This window comes from Poecilia latipinna, unplaced genomic scaffold (genome assembly GCF_001443285.1).
Source record: "Poecilia latipinna isolate Pla-1442-1.1 unplaced genomic scaffold, P_latipinna-1.0 Scaffold1020, whole genome shotgun sequence".
Taxonomy (NCBI): domain Eukaryota; kingdom Metazoa; phylum Chordata; class Actinopteri; order Cyprinodontiformes; family Poeciliidae; genus Poecilia; species Poecilia latipinna.
The window spans coordinates 147,550-162,734 of NW_015113636.1; the positions used below are offsets into that span (position 1 = coordinate 147,550).

The following is a 15,185-nucleotide window of genomic DNA, read 5'->3' on the forward strand; positions in this document are numbered from 1 at the left end:
ATTACTGCCTAGGAACTATATTTAACTCTGGCTAGTCTTATCTATTAGACAGGAGTCACTTAGAGTAATTTAGATTTAGTCCAGAGTCATATTTTGTAAGAGTTTTCAAAAAAAAAAAAAAAAAGAATTATGTATTTTAGCACTGGGTACGAATAAAATGATCTGAGATTTGATCATTTTTATGACCATTCATTGTCATCATTTCTGAAAATGCCTAACTAAAATTGTCTTTATTATTTACATTTGTATGTTTCACTATAGCCTAAAAATAGCTGATAAAAAAGAACATTCTACTGAAACTCATCAGTCAATTTTGTCCTGAGAAATGAAAGCTATTACATGAGAGAAATTCTAAAGATCTCATACAACAGTGTGTACTCCTCCCTTCAAAGAACAGCGGAAACTGGCTCTTACCAGAGTGGGAGATGTGATAGGTGCTAGTACACAACTGAGCAATAGGATAAGCACATTAGAGCCACTAATTTGTGCAAGATGTTTCAGGAAGCACCAGGGTGAAATTACCTCAAATTATTTCAACAAACTGACAGCTAGAATTCCAAAGGTCTCCAAGGCTGTTATGTTTGCAAATGAAGGATTATTTCATGAAAGCAAAGTTTGAAGGACAAAATTATTATTTCAAGTACAAATCATATTTTTTTTAACCTAGTCACCTTGTAATCTTGCCAATATTTTCTTCTCATTTTGCAACTCGTCTGACTAATAAAATATGTTTCCTCGGAAGAACAGAACATTTCTTTGGAGAGAAATTGATAAGCGGTATTCTATATTACTCATTTCTTGTTCCATAAATTCACAGTTTCAAAACCCTTGATACCAAAAACCATCTGTAGAGCTCATTGTCCAATCATTCATGAATACTTTCAGCCTTCTCATTTTTGACGAAAATATTTGCTCCTGGATGCCTAGACCGGAAATGAGAGCGGAGGGGCAAACAATATAGTGTATGCACTATAAGGGACAGAATAAAAAAGGAATACAAAAATAAAATTTGCACCCCTTCAAAGCATGTCATTTTTTTCTCTCTGAAATGTCTTCACAAAAATATCCATGTAACAATGTCTGGCGAAAGAGGGGGAGCAAATTTATAGGGGTGGCTGTTGCCCCCCGTTGTCCACCCTTTAGTTGCGCCAATGACATCTAGTTAAGCCAAAAGGAACTTTAAGAAATTGTCCATGCTTGATCCTTTCCACTTACACAACTTGATTTAAGCTTTCTTAAAGTGGGTACAGATTTAGGTAAATTTGAGAAGTGGTAGAATGAATTATTTTTATACTGTAACTCTATCAACATATCTTTCAAATAGTGAAGGTTTTCATAGCATCTGTGTAACGGATTCATTTCGCAAACTTGCCAGCAGAGGGCCTTGGGTTACTTTAGGCCGTTCCTGGAATCCTCTGTTGATAAAATGCATTACACAGCTTTTTTTTTGTATTGTGGAATATTTAACTAGCTCTGCTTTGACAATGGAACATTGTTTTAATATTGTCCTCTAGAATCTGAAGGGATTCATAACTTCTCTAGAAAATCTTTTTAAAGTACATGATTAAAATTAGTCTCATTACTCAAATGGTGTAAAATTTCATTTAGTGATAATGAAAGTAGAATTACATCCTTTCAGTTTTTACTTAATATGAGATCATGGCGAGACTAAATTAAAAAAAAGGGAAAAAAAAGAAAGAAAAGAGAACAGAGTGTGTTTGACCAACATTTTCTCACTACTCTGTTAAATGTCACCAGAGTTCATGAAATTCTAAATCTGAGATTCACAGATTGTTGAGTCATGAACTTTGGCAGCGCTAGACCAAACTATATGCACGTTTGAGCTTGTGCAGCTGTACTGTTCTTGATTTTAGTGTAAAACATGAGATTTATAAAAAGAAGAGGGAAACTACTCACTAAGAATGGTCATAGTGCTGAAACACACACCCGCCCATGATAAAAGGTATGCGATGGGAACTACAATATCGGTCTCATCTTGCTTAATTGAGCATGTAGCTTCAGTGTAATCCTCAGACATTAATCATTTTAGTCACTAAGAAAATGTTGTTTTTCATTGTACTTCTTAATCAAGTTAATCTCTAGTTGAATGGTGATTTTTGGTGGAGCCACAGTGTGTGACAAAGTTACAAAAAACGTGCGCAACAGAAACGTATTAGATAGTAATAAGGTGTATCTTTTAGAACATGTTAATTAAACGGTATTTAACATTGCTACAATAATCCAGCTGAGCAAGTCTATTATATGCAATGGGTGTGTTTCAAGGCATTCAAGCTAAGGGAAGTAACCAAGCCACTATTTTTTTTTTTTTTTTTTTTGCAATGCTAAAAGCTTTGAACAAAGCGAAATGCATTCCGAAGGCACTCTCAGTAACTGTTACTAGTTTGCCTTAAAAGCCCACTTGATTTTGTGGTTGAGATGGATCCATCATTCTCCACTTTGGTTTGTGGATGCAGATTTTACAGAAGCCTTAGCTCCAGTTAACTGACATGAAAACAAGGTGGGGCAACTGTACAAGACGCAACGCAAATTTAGGTATGGCCTGGGCTGGCATGGCATGTGCTCCACGTACTGAGCAATAACTGATTGCAAAAGTTGACGAATGTTATTATGATTGTTGCAAAACATTCTTCAAGTAGTACATAAACAGTTGATGAAGATTTGAATGCTGTAGCTCCTTCAATAAGTATTCATACTTAATGGACATTTTTGTATTTCGTCATGTCACGACCACAAACTTTAATACATGTTTTTGAACGTTTATGGAGCAACTCATAATTGTGAAGTGACAGAAAAAAGATCCCTGTTTTTTTCCTTTTTTTTTTTTTTTTTTTTTTTTTTTGCAAATGAAATCTGGAAAGTGTGGTGTGTGTATTTGCAGGTCACCTTTCAATCCAATTGCAGCAGCAAAATATGTATTAGAAAGAGGAAAAAGTTTGATAAAACTTCCAGAGCATGTCCTACTGTAAGTCAACATTTCCACTATTTGATTTTGTTCATGTTTGTGCAGACATGTACACAATGTCTTTGTGTATTTAGTCACTTATTGTACTTCACACTGTACACAGTGTGTATACAAATCTTGCGCCTAAATTCCATTGGGCTTCACTTTACATTGACAATGAAGACAGCTGATTCAACTTGATTTATCTGGTTTCTGGTTTGTCTCTACAGATTTGTAAACTGAACTACATGGCTTTCCCTCTTTACAAAATAGCTCCAACTGATTCAGATCGAAGGGGGCATCTGTAGAAATAGTCTTTCTTGAACTGCCATACTTTCTCAGCTGGATATGGGTCTAAATGTTGACTAGCCCTTTCTCACCATGAATATGCTTTGATCAAAAATGATTACAATTTGGCACTCACGTGTTCAGAGCTTTTACCCTGCTGAAAAGGAAACCTCTTTCACTTTTGCAGTTGCTGAAATATTTTCTGCCGGTATTGTATTTCACTCTATCCATTTTCACATTAGTTACAACCACATCATAATTCTGCCATCATGGTGACAGTACCGTGTTCAGGGCTATGCACAGAGTTGACTTTCCCTTCACTGTTATCATATCAGCATGCATCCCATCAAGTTCTGCTTTTGTCTCATCTGACAAGTTGATGTTTTTTTTTTCTTGACACTCTTCTGTAAAAGGATAGATTTGTAATGGATAGCCATATCTTTGCACGTTGGTAGTTGAGCAATACTCTTTTAATTTTCAGATAAAGGAATAAACAATACTCTTTTCATTTTCAAAATTTGGAATACTGTTTCATAGCCCAATAAAACAGTAAAGATCGACACACCTTCAACCCAGACCTGTCTACTCTGTTACTTGGCCTACACAATCTTGATTACTCCCTAATATTCTCTGGCAAACCTCAGCTAACGTGACACAAAAGCTTTACAGCAGATAAGTCAGAACAAGGTGTATAGGGTGGTGTTCTTTTCTGGGCGTATACCCAGGAAAAAGGTACATGTCAGATGTCATCGTCAGAGACTGTCATCGTATTAATTATTGTTCATAACAGAGGGAGTTAAGAACAGTCTGCCTTCAAGCTTTTCGTGTCACACTGTCTGCTGTCAGATCAACGTGTGATTGAAAATAGTGTGACGCAAACGCTGACACACACACACACCGAAACAGCAAGAACAATTCCTGGCCAGGTGTGTTACCATTTAGTCATGCTGTGTGATTCGGAGTCTGTCCAGACAACTGACTCACTGTTCACTTTCTTCAAAGTCAACAAAAGTTGGGACACCTAAAGAATTTAAAAGAAACGTGCTTTAACTTTTCTTTTGTTGGTGTTTTTTTTTGTTTGTTTTGTTTTGTTTTTATTCCTCCATGAGTGGTTCAGCTGCAAGAAAAAAAGAACTGAAAGACACATAAACAGAAGAGTGCTCACTTTCTAAACAAGAAGAAAACTGAAAATAGTAAAAACTTTCACTTTAGCCTGCGGCAAACTACAGAAAAGATCATTTGCTCAGTGTTTTTTTTTTTGTTCGCGTTTTCACCAGACTTGCAGCTACATCTCCTTTCATTATGTCCACACCCATGACGCACAGAAGGCTGTCTTCCTGACATTTTTCTCACCTTTCCTGTTCTAGCCCCCCACCTCCTCAACTGCCCAGGCATTTCTAAACAAGCTCGACCCCGTATGCTGAATTCCCTGGGGATTTTCTCTTCATATAATTGCCACTGGCCCCTTAGTTTTATCAGTAGTTTACAGAGATAGTGAGTGTTCCATGGTGGGAAAACATCCTCCCTTATGACAGACTCCATTCAACCTCACATTCCTGTGGTGTTAAATAAGGAGCCCAGCACCGATCCCTCTTGCCAGAAAGTTTGAGTGAGGCTACAGAGGAGGAGGAGTCAGTAGGGGTCAAGCTGTGTACACACCAGGGAGAGGTCTTCTAAAGTTGAATAGACTTGCATTCTCTGTGGCTTATGAGAGGAACACAGCTATTTACACTTTTTATATATCCTCCGTTGAAAGTGAATACATATAATCAAATATCAAAATTCTTTAGTGTAGCTATCTGACTTCAACAATCACCTGCTCGACTTCACTATTACATTGAGAGTTTTAGTTGCAGTAAGGGGGGCTTCAGTTCATTCAAAACTTGGACAATGTTTCCCCCTGCTGGCAAGAAATAAATGCAAGAAATGCCAGGAAGTAAGTTAGTTGCAAAAAAAAAGGAAGCTATGCCCTACCCTGGACTCAACAATACACCACCCTAAGGTGATCCTCTGAGATATCTTCCAGTCCAGGGCGTGTCCCGCTAGGTGTGACTGTGTGAGTGTGTGCCATTAGTAGCTGGAACGGAGCAGAACGTAACAGTCCGCCCACGTACACTCGAACAAATCGGAGAAAGGGACGGGTGACAAATCAACTAATAGCGAGATTTTGGAAAGTCTGTCATTATTTGAGCAAGAGAGCAACTCCAGGTGGACTTTTCTTGAGTCGCTCCGGGACAAAGTCCGACTGCCTTTACTCTAAAATGACAACGGTTCTCGTTTATCCTGTCTTGTCGCTGCTGGTAAGTGTTTTTCAGAGTGTTTTATTCGTACCGTCACTTAATTTAAGTGCTTGTCAAGATTGTTTTCTGAAAGGCGACGCATGGATAAGTGCGGGTAACTCGTTTTAGTTTAAGGAGACTGACTGCTGTAACTTAAAAAAGGTCGACTTGCTTTCCTCCTCAGGTCCTTTCCTTTGTGGAGTCATGTTATATTCCTGACTCTCTCCACGTCGTTTCGCCACAAACCATTCCAGTTGGATACCAGGTCACAAAAGGTACCTCTATGCAGTCTGTCTATAATAATAACTACGTATTATGCTTTAAATAATGCATTGATTTGGCTTAGTTTTTGAAAAGAAAAAGAGAGAGAACGAGAGAGAGAGAAACTTTCTTCTCTTCCGACATCTTATATATTTATTTATTTTTTAGTTGAAGCTGTTGGCTGTGACCCCAAGACACTTCGTTTCACTGTGGAGGACCCTAGCTTTACGATACAAAGCAATGGGGTAATAGTAGCACTAAGTCCTGTCTCTGTGGCAACCAGAGGGCGGACATTTTCTGTGAGGGCTCAGGACAATAGTGGGCCGGGAAGTGAGATGGAAGTTCACCTTGTCTGCAGTACAAAGCAGGAAATAAATGTAAGAAAGTTGCAAATGCTTAAAAAAATATAATAATAATAATAATAATAATAATAATAATAATAATAATAATAATAATAATTTATTTACATTACAGGAAAATGGTCAAGTAATTTTGAAGCGCACAAAGAGACGCTGGAGTCCTCCCCCCATCAACATACTGGAGAATGACGCAGGACCTTTCCCGAAATTCTTGGAAACGGTATGTTCAATGTATTTTTATTTTTTTTTTTTTCATTATTATTACTCATGATAAATGAGTAGTGATTTTTTTTTATTTTATTTTATTTTTTTAAAGACATTTAGACAATTAGCACAGGATTTTGGATGTAAATGTGTAATAGCAAACAGTCCAACAAACAACAAATCATATTTTAAATATAAAATGCAGCTATTAGGAAACAAGCTTCAGCTTGCATTCAGAAATGTAGCTTTGCTGCTAAACAGTTCACAATGATTACATTCGGTCAGATTTCAGAATTTATTGACATTACCATCGAATCAACTGCGAAAACCAGTAATCCCCTCTTGCCCCCCCCCCCCAAAAAAAAACAATCATATTGTCACTGTATTCTATAATTCTAATATTTTTCTAAGGATATGTGATACAGAAAGATGGAGCAGGAAAATGTGGGTCAATCATTATAAAACTGAACAATCTCATATTTTCCTAGTATTGTGCAGTTCTTGTTGTATGCAATCTTATTTTACAATCAATTGCAATGCTAGCTGTGTGAACACAGGCAAGTTAGATATAATAAACGTTCTTGTAAAGTTGTTGTTATTTTAAGATATCTAATTCTTTTCTCTATTATAGATTGTTTCAGATTCAGAAGTCCAACACGACGTGTACTACACCATTACAGGACGTGGTGTGAACATGGACCCAGTTGGCATTTTTACTCTTGACAGTGAAAAGGGGACTCTGTACGTGTACAAGACACTGGATCGAGAAATGATTGCACAGTATACAGTAGGTTTTTATAGATAGTCCACTTCTCACCTTTATCATTTGATCTCAACCTGCCTTATTTACTTGATTTTATATTCTATCTCTGAAATACATTTTTTTAAAACTAAAACTAGTTCTTCCATTTTTTTTATTATTCCAATGATGAATTTATTAGTTTATTTTAAATTAAATACATTTGTACAATGCAACATAAAAAATCAAATTAGCTTGTTCTTCTGATTTCTGAAAAATGATAATGTAACATCTGACTAAACATCTTCTAAGTGCAAGAAAATGCACTTAGAAGTTTCATAGACACTTAAAAGTCTCAAATTGGAGCAATCTCATATATTTCTAATATTATATGAGAAAACATATTCTCTATTAAACCATAAACAGATGTACAGTAAAAATGCAGTATCTTAAATCTCAGCCTTTATTATTTTTTGTGACAACAGAACCTTGTTTTGCTTAAGGCATTTTTCTTTGCTATTATGATGCTAAATATTAGTTCAACTATCAGTTCTTTTTTGGCATATTAATATTTGATCATGCTTAAATATGTGTATGTTTACAGCTAACGATTAATGCTTTGGACAAAGTATCCCATCAGCCAAGAGATTTACCTTTGGACATTGTAGTAAAAGTGGACGATGTAAATGATAATGCGCCAGAGTTCCTTGGCAATCTTGAGTTTACTGTGCTTGAGCAAAGCTTAGGTAAGGAGAAGCAAACACCCAGTGGTCATGGCATATGAAACCTGCTCTGTAAACATCCTCTGACTAAACATCTTATCCACCATAGCTGAGGTGGTGGGGAAAGTGAATGCAACAGACAAAGATGATCCCGAAACAGACCATGTGAGGATCAGATACAGGCTCCTTGATGGGTTGGATTTTTTTCACATCCACGCAGATACAGGTGTCATCACCACAATCTCTAAGAAGTTGGACCGAGAGGTGAGTCCTGCCGTCTCATTGAAGCTGTTTGATTTTGTTTCCTCAAATCCAACGTGCTAGTTTAAATTCATCTCCCATTTCACCACGTGACCTTTTTTTTTTATGTTTTATTTTAAGACAAAAGAAACGCACATGGTTACCATAGAGCTCAGAGATTTGAAGGGTGGACACAGGTGTCTTTCTAGCACTGCCACCGCAACAATCACCTTGAAAGACATCAACGACAACCCACCAACTTTCACCCAAAGTTCAGTAAGTACTTAGAACCTAAATAAACACAATAATAATAGTAGATAAATCGTTGAACAAATAAATGAATGAAAGATCCAGTCCAGCAATAGACTGCTATTATTTTCAAAACATGATAATGTTGAGTGAAAACATCACAATTTAATGTTGCACAAAAAAAAAAATCCTTTAAGACAAACATCTGCTGCTGGATTGTATTTGAAACAGAAAAATGATTATTCATACTACTACTAAAGTATAAACAAATTGCAATTATGCTTGATGTTTTGATATATAGAATTCTAACCAAATATATTGGATGAACCTCTCCTGAACAGCCGTATTTATCAGTTTTGTATGCAAGGACAAAGTATCCAGGCCTTACTATTGCCCCCTGCCATGCAGTGTGCATGACAGAAAATAGTTGTTTTGGTAGCCTTGTGTATTTTTTTGAAAACCTTGCTTTACCTGAGTACCAGTAGCCAACTCATGTCTAATTCAAATAAAACATATGTTTTTTTTTCCTGCAGTATAAAACTACAGTTCCAGAGAACGAGAGTGACAAACTAATCCTGAGAATTCCTGTGAATGACAAAGATTTAAAAGACACACCCAACTGGATTTCCAAATTTGTCATCACGAAAGGAAATGAAAATGGAAATTTCAGAATTGCCACTGATCCCAAAACAAATGAGGGGCTTCTTTATGTTGCAAAGGTGAGTTTGATGTCAAACTTATGAATTTCTTAGCACTAATACAATTTTTTTTCATATTTTTCACAGGAAATCAGTTTTTATTTCTAGCTTTTCATTTTCTTCTTATGCCTCTCTCCATTTTCCAGCCCTTAAATTATGAGACGACCAAGAAAGTAATGCTTGAGATTTCGGCCCAGAATCAAGAAAAGCTGGTTGGAGCCAGTGCCGAATGGATGTCCGTCCCTGTGGAGGTTGCTGTCACCGACGTTGACGAAGGTCCGGAATTCCTTCCTCCTACTGTTCGCTACGTTGTCCAAGAGAACTTACCAAATGGCACAGTGATTGGGATGTACAAAGCTATTGATCCAGAGACCAACAGCAGCGTTGGCATATTGTAAGCATTTTTATTAATTATTTTAAATAAGGTTTAAGTGGATTGACCTGATTACAAATTTATAAGGGTTCCCTAAAATGTTGGTCTCTTGAACAACAGAGTTCAGACCTCGACAGGTGATGTGGACCAGTGATGCATGCTCTGTATTATTTTCCAGGTATTACAAGGTGTCTGATCCAGGATCATGGGTTGGAGTGAACAGCAATACTGGAGAGCTGACAGTTACGAACACCATTGACAGAGAGTCCCCTCTTGTCCAGGATGGGACTTACAACATCACCGTGAAGGCTGTTGATGCCAGTAAGTTGTTGTTCACCATGTAGAAAGCAGTGTGAGGAAAAAAAAAAAAAAAATTAAATTTTAAAGTATATATTTGAACTCCAGCTCCCACCAAAGAACAAAAACAAACAAAAAACATTTTATTCCTTAAAACAGCTTAGAAAATAATCCCTACTGAAGTTATTATAAATAGTGTGTGAAAGAATTAATGATGGATATTTGCCAAAACCCAAACGCATTTGGTGGTTTTGAAGATAGCTTGTTATACTCACATTGTACAGGTTGTTCTTCCTTCTTCCTTTTTCCTTCTGACTCCGTTTTGATGATTGATCCGGATCAGACAAATTACTGCTTAGGATTAAAGCCACACCTTTCTACTTGTCTGAACATACCATCTTTGTTGTACCTGAAAACATCTGTTGAATATAAAGTCTGTCTATTCTTGGTGAATGACTCAGACGATCTTGCCTGATCTGACCGGTACGTCTTTACCGGTGAAAGTTGTCATCAGTTTCATTGGCATCATAAAGATAGGGGGAAAAGAAAAGAGATCTCATGTATGACGTAAGGGTTTTTGTGCAGACATGTTCATGTTTTTTTTCTTTTTTTTTCCATCTGATAACTAATGGAATACTTTGGAATTTCAGCCTCCAAATCAGGAATAGGAACCGTAGTCCTTGTGATAGAGGATGAAAATGACAACAAGCCAACAATTCCAAAGGAACTGACGTTGTGTAAAAAACAAGATGGCAGCCTGAATTCCCTGGTGGTTGTGGCTGAAGACAATGACGCCAGTCCATTTTCCAGCCCCTTCACCTATTCCATGCCAGCAAAACATGATGGAAATTGGGAAGTGTCTTCATACAATGGTTGGTACTAACGCTGTGTGTTTCAATAGAGTCAGAACAGCAGATGTTTGTGCTGCATACGTGCTCATTAACATAGCACTGATATGGACATTATCTAAGGTTTCATAATTCTTCATGCGGTAGTAGACAAAGTTTCATCAGGTTAAAAACTAATTTTAAGGAAGTCTGCTAATTAGTTAGGGCAGAATTTTACAGGGTTTTTAAGCACTAAAAACATAATTACACTTTGAAGGTTTTTAAGCCTTGTCCACATGGAAACCGTTTTTTTTTTTTTTTTCTTACTCCCTATGCTTAAAAGCTTCTCATTAACAAGAGACCTGTATGAAATGTCTTTATCCATACAAATGACTGAAAATATGTGCGATGTAGCTTCTGAAATACACCAGAAACATATAAAAAGGCCGAGAGCATGTGACATTTTAGCGCTCTAAAAACATTCAAAAACTATTACTACTCCCAAGTTAGACATTGAAGCTAGAGATGGCTCGTACATTGCTTCACATGGGTTAAATTTGTAACCCATGAAGAGGTATGAGGGGCTGTTTTTACATTTATGGCAATATAAAAGCTTCTAAAAAAGTTTCTGTTTTTAATTTTGTTTCCTCTCAAGGAACGGCGGCTTTGCTGAAGCAAAAGCAAGAACTTCCTCTAGGGCTTCACAAGGTCTCCTTCATCGCCAAAGATATGCAGGGAAATGGTGGTACTCAGACTACGACAGTGAGGATCTGCCAATGCACGAACGGCGCATGCATAAAAAGAGGTCGCTCTATCGAATTGGGACCACTGGGAATCCTGACCTTGTTGCTGCCCCTGTTCCTCCTTCTGCTGCTCTGTGAGTCCTTTACTATTATGTTACTAGTAGATCAGTGCGGACTTCCTCTGTGGTGATGATAAAAAAATCCAAAGAATGATGTAGTTGAATGGCTCATTAAAATTTAGCGTGGGATTCCGTAAAGTGAACATCTGCAAGAGATCAATTACCTGATATTGCGAAGTATAGATCTGTGGGAGGTTAGCAGCGAGTCAGTTTAACTAGCAGCTAGTGGTTTAACTTGATATAGCTATGTTGAACATATTCATTTGAAAGTATTCAGTTAAACTGTGCCGTTGAAGAGATCACATAAAAGTAAAAACAAAAAAAATGGGAGAACAGCATCTTTGCTTACTCTCTTGTTGAGGCACCTATAAAAGATTTTAGTTACTGGGTGTCTCGAGGTGCATAATATTTGAAAATCTTCCAGTAGTAATAATATTGCAATAATATCAGCTGCGATATATGCATATTTTTTTTCCTTCTTTTTTTTTCCTCATTTACACTCTGTGACCTTTACCACATAGAGAAATGTGTGGTATGTTCACAATATGTTTTGCAGCCTTCTATCTGTCAGTCTGCCTGATTAGTTGAGCCATGAGTCCGTTAGGATAAATTTCAAAGATTTACAAGATCTGGAAAAGCACATGAACTAACCTTCTCTGATGCCATTTCACAAATTGCATGCTGTCACCAGATCCAATTTAAGTGTCCTTTCTCTGTGGTTTTAAAACAAACTGACAAGTCATAGTTAAAGTTGGATTGTTTCAGCTCCAGCTAATGCTGTGTGATTTATGTATTTTTTTTTTTTTTTTTTTTTTTTTTTGTTTTTTTTAAATTTTTTTTATTTTGGAACTTGTATTAATGACTACTTCCCTCACTTTGCAATAACACTTTCCTAAAAAAAACAAAAACAAAAAAAACAGAAAGATATAGGTGGATGTGTAGTCTTTGATAAACCACCTACAAAACAACATTGAACCTACTTTGCCTTCTGTTAGTGATGTTAGTTTCACATGAGGTCGCAAACTAATTGCTGTTGCCATGACATATAGAAAATGTTGCAGTGTATTCTTTTATTTATTTATTTTATGTCAAACACCCCTAGTGTTAACTAATGTACTTTTAGCATGTTTCCATGGATGTTTGACTGAGAAATATCTGCACATCAGATATTTTCTTATCTAGAATAGTTTTTCCTGTTACCATAGAAGTGAATGTGAATAAACCACTCAGCCGCTGTTTGCTAAAAGCAAAAGCTACTACTGTACATAGCTTTTGTGCACATATCTTTCATCATACTTGTATTTCTATGATTAATAATGGTGCACAAACCTTCTGATAAATCAACCTTTTATGCTGATATCAACATGCTGAGCTGCTAACTCCATTTTGCCACTCCTTGTCGAGACGAGGAGTGGCAAAATGGACTTCAGAACGTACCAGTAGTTTCAAAAGCGCTGCCATTGTCAATCCTGTAAATATTTGAAAATGGTTAGAGATGTACAACAAAATCAAACTGTAGCTATTTAATTTAGCATGTTTTGGTAATTCATAAATTATGAGCAGAGCCTATAAAATGTGTGTTTTTGACAAACTTAAAGTTCTCGTCAACAGCTTAATATAGGAAAGGTTTACACGATGAAACAATGTTAAAAACAAAGCATGGGGACATTTTAATAACTTGTATTAGCAGCACCGTTAGCACTTGGCTAACTGTAGCCGTAGCCTCTCTAGTTCTAATTTGTAAACATTCCTACTGTGTCTGAGCCGTCCAACGTCATGCCACAGTTTCCAGCACCTGCCTTTTTAAAAGCAGATTGAGTGCAAAAGCATAAAATAACAATAGCAATGATCTGTTCCAGGTGTAATTTCAGCAGTTTTTCTGTAGCACTTCAGATAACTTGAACCATTTCAAGTATTTGCTAAATTGAATGCTTAAGCTTACAAGAGCTAAAGTTGACGTGTCTGGCAAGTGCTAAGCCTTCCAGCATCCTAAAGATTTCTTCTGTTTTCTGTAACATTACAGGTTTACTGTTGCTCTCCACTTGCACTACAAAGCCAGAGAAGATTCCACTTGGCGACGGAGAATACAGTAAAGGAATCCTCATTCCATCGAACACAGAGGCCCCTGGCGATGAAGTGGTAAGCCTTTTGCCACCATGTTGGGAATTAGAAAACCCACTGCTACCTTAAATTATTCATTTAGCTTTGCATGATTTATTAACTCATGGTTTGCTATGCTTTGCTCTTCAGGATTCCTTCGCTTTTCATAGCACTTCATTAGAGCAGGGAGTAAAAGATTCAATGAAGGGCTCTGTAGTGAACACTGGATGGCTGGGAAACAAAAGCACAAGCACGATTGGAGGCCATAGCGTGCATGAAAATGGATACCAACAGTCCATCGGCCTTAATGCAATGAATACTCATAGTATGTCCTCGAGGAAGTTTGATCATTACGGTCAGCATTTTGACACCATGGGGAGTCAACGTCTCAACATGAATGGCATGGATTATGATCAATACACTATGGACAATAATCTAGCTCGTACTTGGAAGACACATGACCTTTATCTGAAACAGGTGAGACTTGGGGAGAAAAAAATAAAAAATAAACCATGCAAAGTCATTTTTTGATGTTTTTTTAAATTTATGTAGGAGTGTAAATTAGGTCTTTTTTTTCAGGAGTTAAACTCGAGGTGAACATAAAGCTTTTACTCTGTAAAATATAATAAATCTAGCGTTAGCTGTAGGAGCTAAAGAAACTCCCATTTGTAATATAATTTTGTTCTGTAAGCTGTGATGGTCTCCTCGGTGAACTTTAATATTTTTTTCTGTGAAAAAAAATAATGTTTCTGCAGCTTGTTGGTTGTAATATCAGACTGCCAGTCATATCCTGAGGGCTGTCTTGTTTTATCACTTTGTGTAATATGGTACCTCTTATCATCCAGGCTTAGTCCACACACAGTAACACACTATCTCTCCCTCTCCCTACTACTTTGATCTTACAGAAACTGGCCCTGATGGGAGGAGAGAGGGACGAACGCTACGCAGGTGATATCATGCACTCCTATGACTATGAGGGGAATGAGTCTGTCCATGGCTCCGTGGGATGCTGCAGTGAATACGGCGACAAGGAAAATCTTGACTTTTTGAACACACTTGGGCCAAAGTTCAAAACTCTTGGAGAAGTCTGTACAAAGAGATGAAAAAAAAGATAATGAAGTGGTTTAGGTTTACTTTTCACTGTACAAGATTTCGATGCCTGGGTTATGAATGCTTGGTATGGTGCTGAATGTTTATCATGTTAGTGTTTCATTATGACATTTTGGATTATTATTATTATTTTTTTTTCTGTTTTGGTAGAAGCTTTTTGCACTGAAAACAAAGCAGTTGTCAGTTTCACACAAGTCATGTGATGCTTTCTTTTGTGGTAATTTCTTCCTATAGCCTTGGTCATGTTCAAATTAAGATGTATATGAAGATAATTTAAAGCTTAAAATCTGTTTATAATGACTTGATTGTTTAGCTTTTATTAATCTTGTGTTCACAGAGAAAAAAATGCATTTTTATTGTCAGTTTTGTCTGTATAGTTTCTGAGACTTCTATTTTTGGCTGACATTTCATACAGTGTTCTATGTATAAAACCTTTTTTTGTTTTTTTGTTTTTTTAAACACGTGCAGACTTTGGGATTCTGTTGTTTGTCTTTTGGTGATTTTCCACTGCAAGTTTTCCATTTTTTTTTTTTTTTTTTTTTTTTTCTTTTTTTAACCCAAATTATTTGGGCCGAAAAATTCCCCCCCCAAAGGAGTGGTTTTTACTTTGGCTGG

The 15,185-nt window shown here is 36.7% G+C and overlaps 1 protein-coding gene across 1 annotated transcript; it reads left to right on the top strand.

Annotated features, from left to right (window-relative positions):
- Window positions 1-5,215: 5,215 nt before the first annotated feature.
- On the top strand, window positions 5,216-15,047 carry dsc2l (desmocollin 2 like). The gene is made up of 16 exons (XM_015050952.1): window positions 5,216-5,550; window positions 5,714-5,804; window positions 5,959-6,167; window positions 6,265-6,369; window positions 6,985-7,140; window positions 7,697-7,838; window positions 7,924-8,078; window positions 8,196-8,330; window positions 8,837-9,022; window positions 9,148-9,395; window positions 9,553-9,695; window positions 10,322-10,543; window positions 11,154-11,375; window positions 13,384-13,499; window positions 13,611-13,937; window positions 14,366-15,047. The coding sequence occupies exons 1-16, from the start codon at window positions 5,512-5,514 to the stop codon at window positions 14,561-14,563; spliced, it is 2,694 nt and encodes an 897-aa protein (XP_014906438.1). The 5' UTR covers window positions 5,216-5,511; the 3' UTR covers window positions 14,564-15,047.
- The last annotated feature ends 138 nt before the right edge of the window (window positions 15,048-15,185 follow it).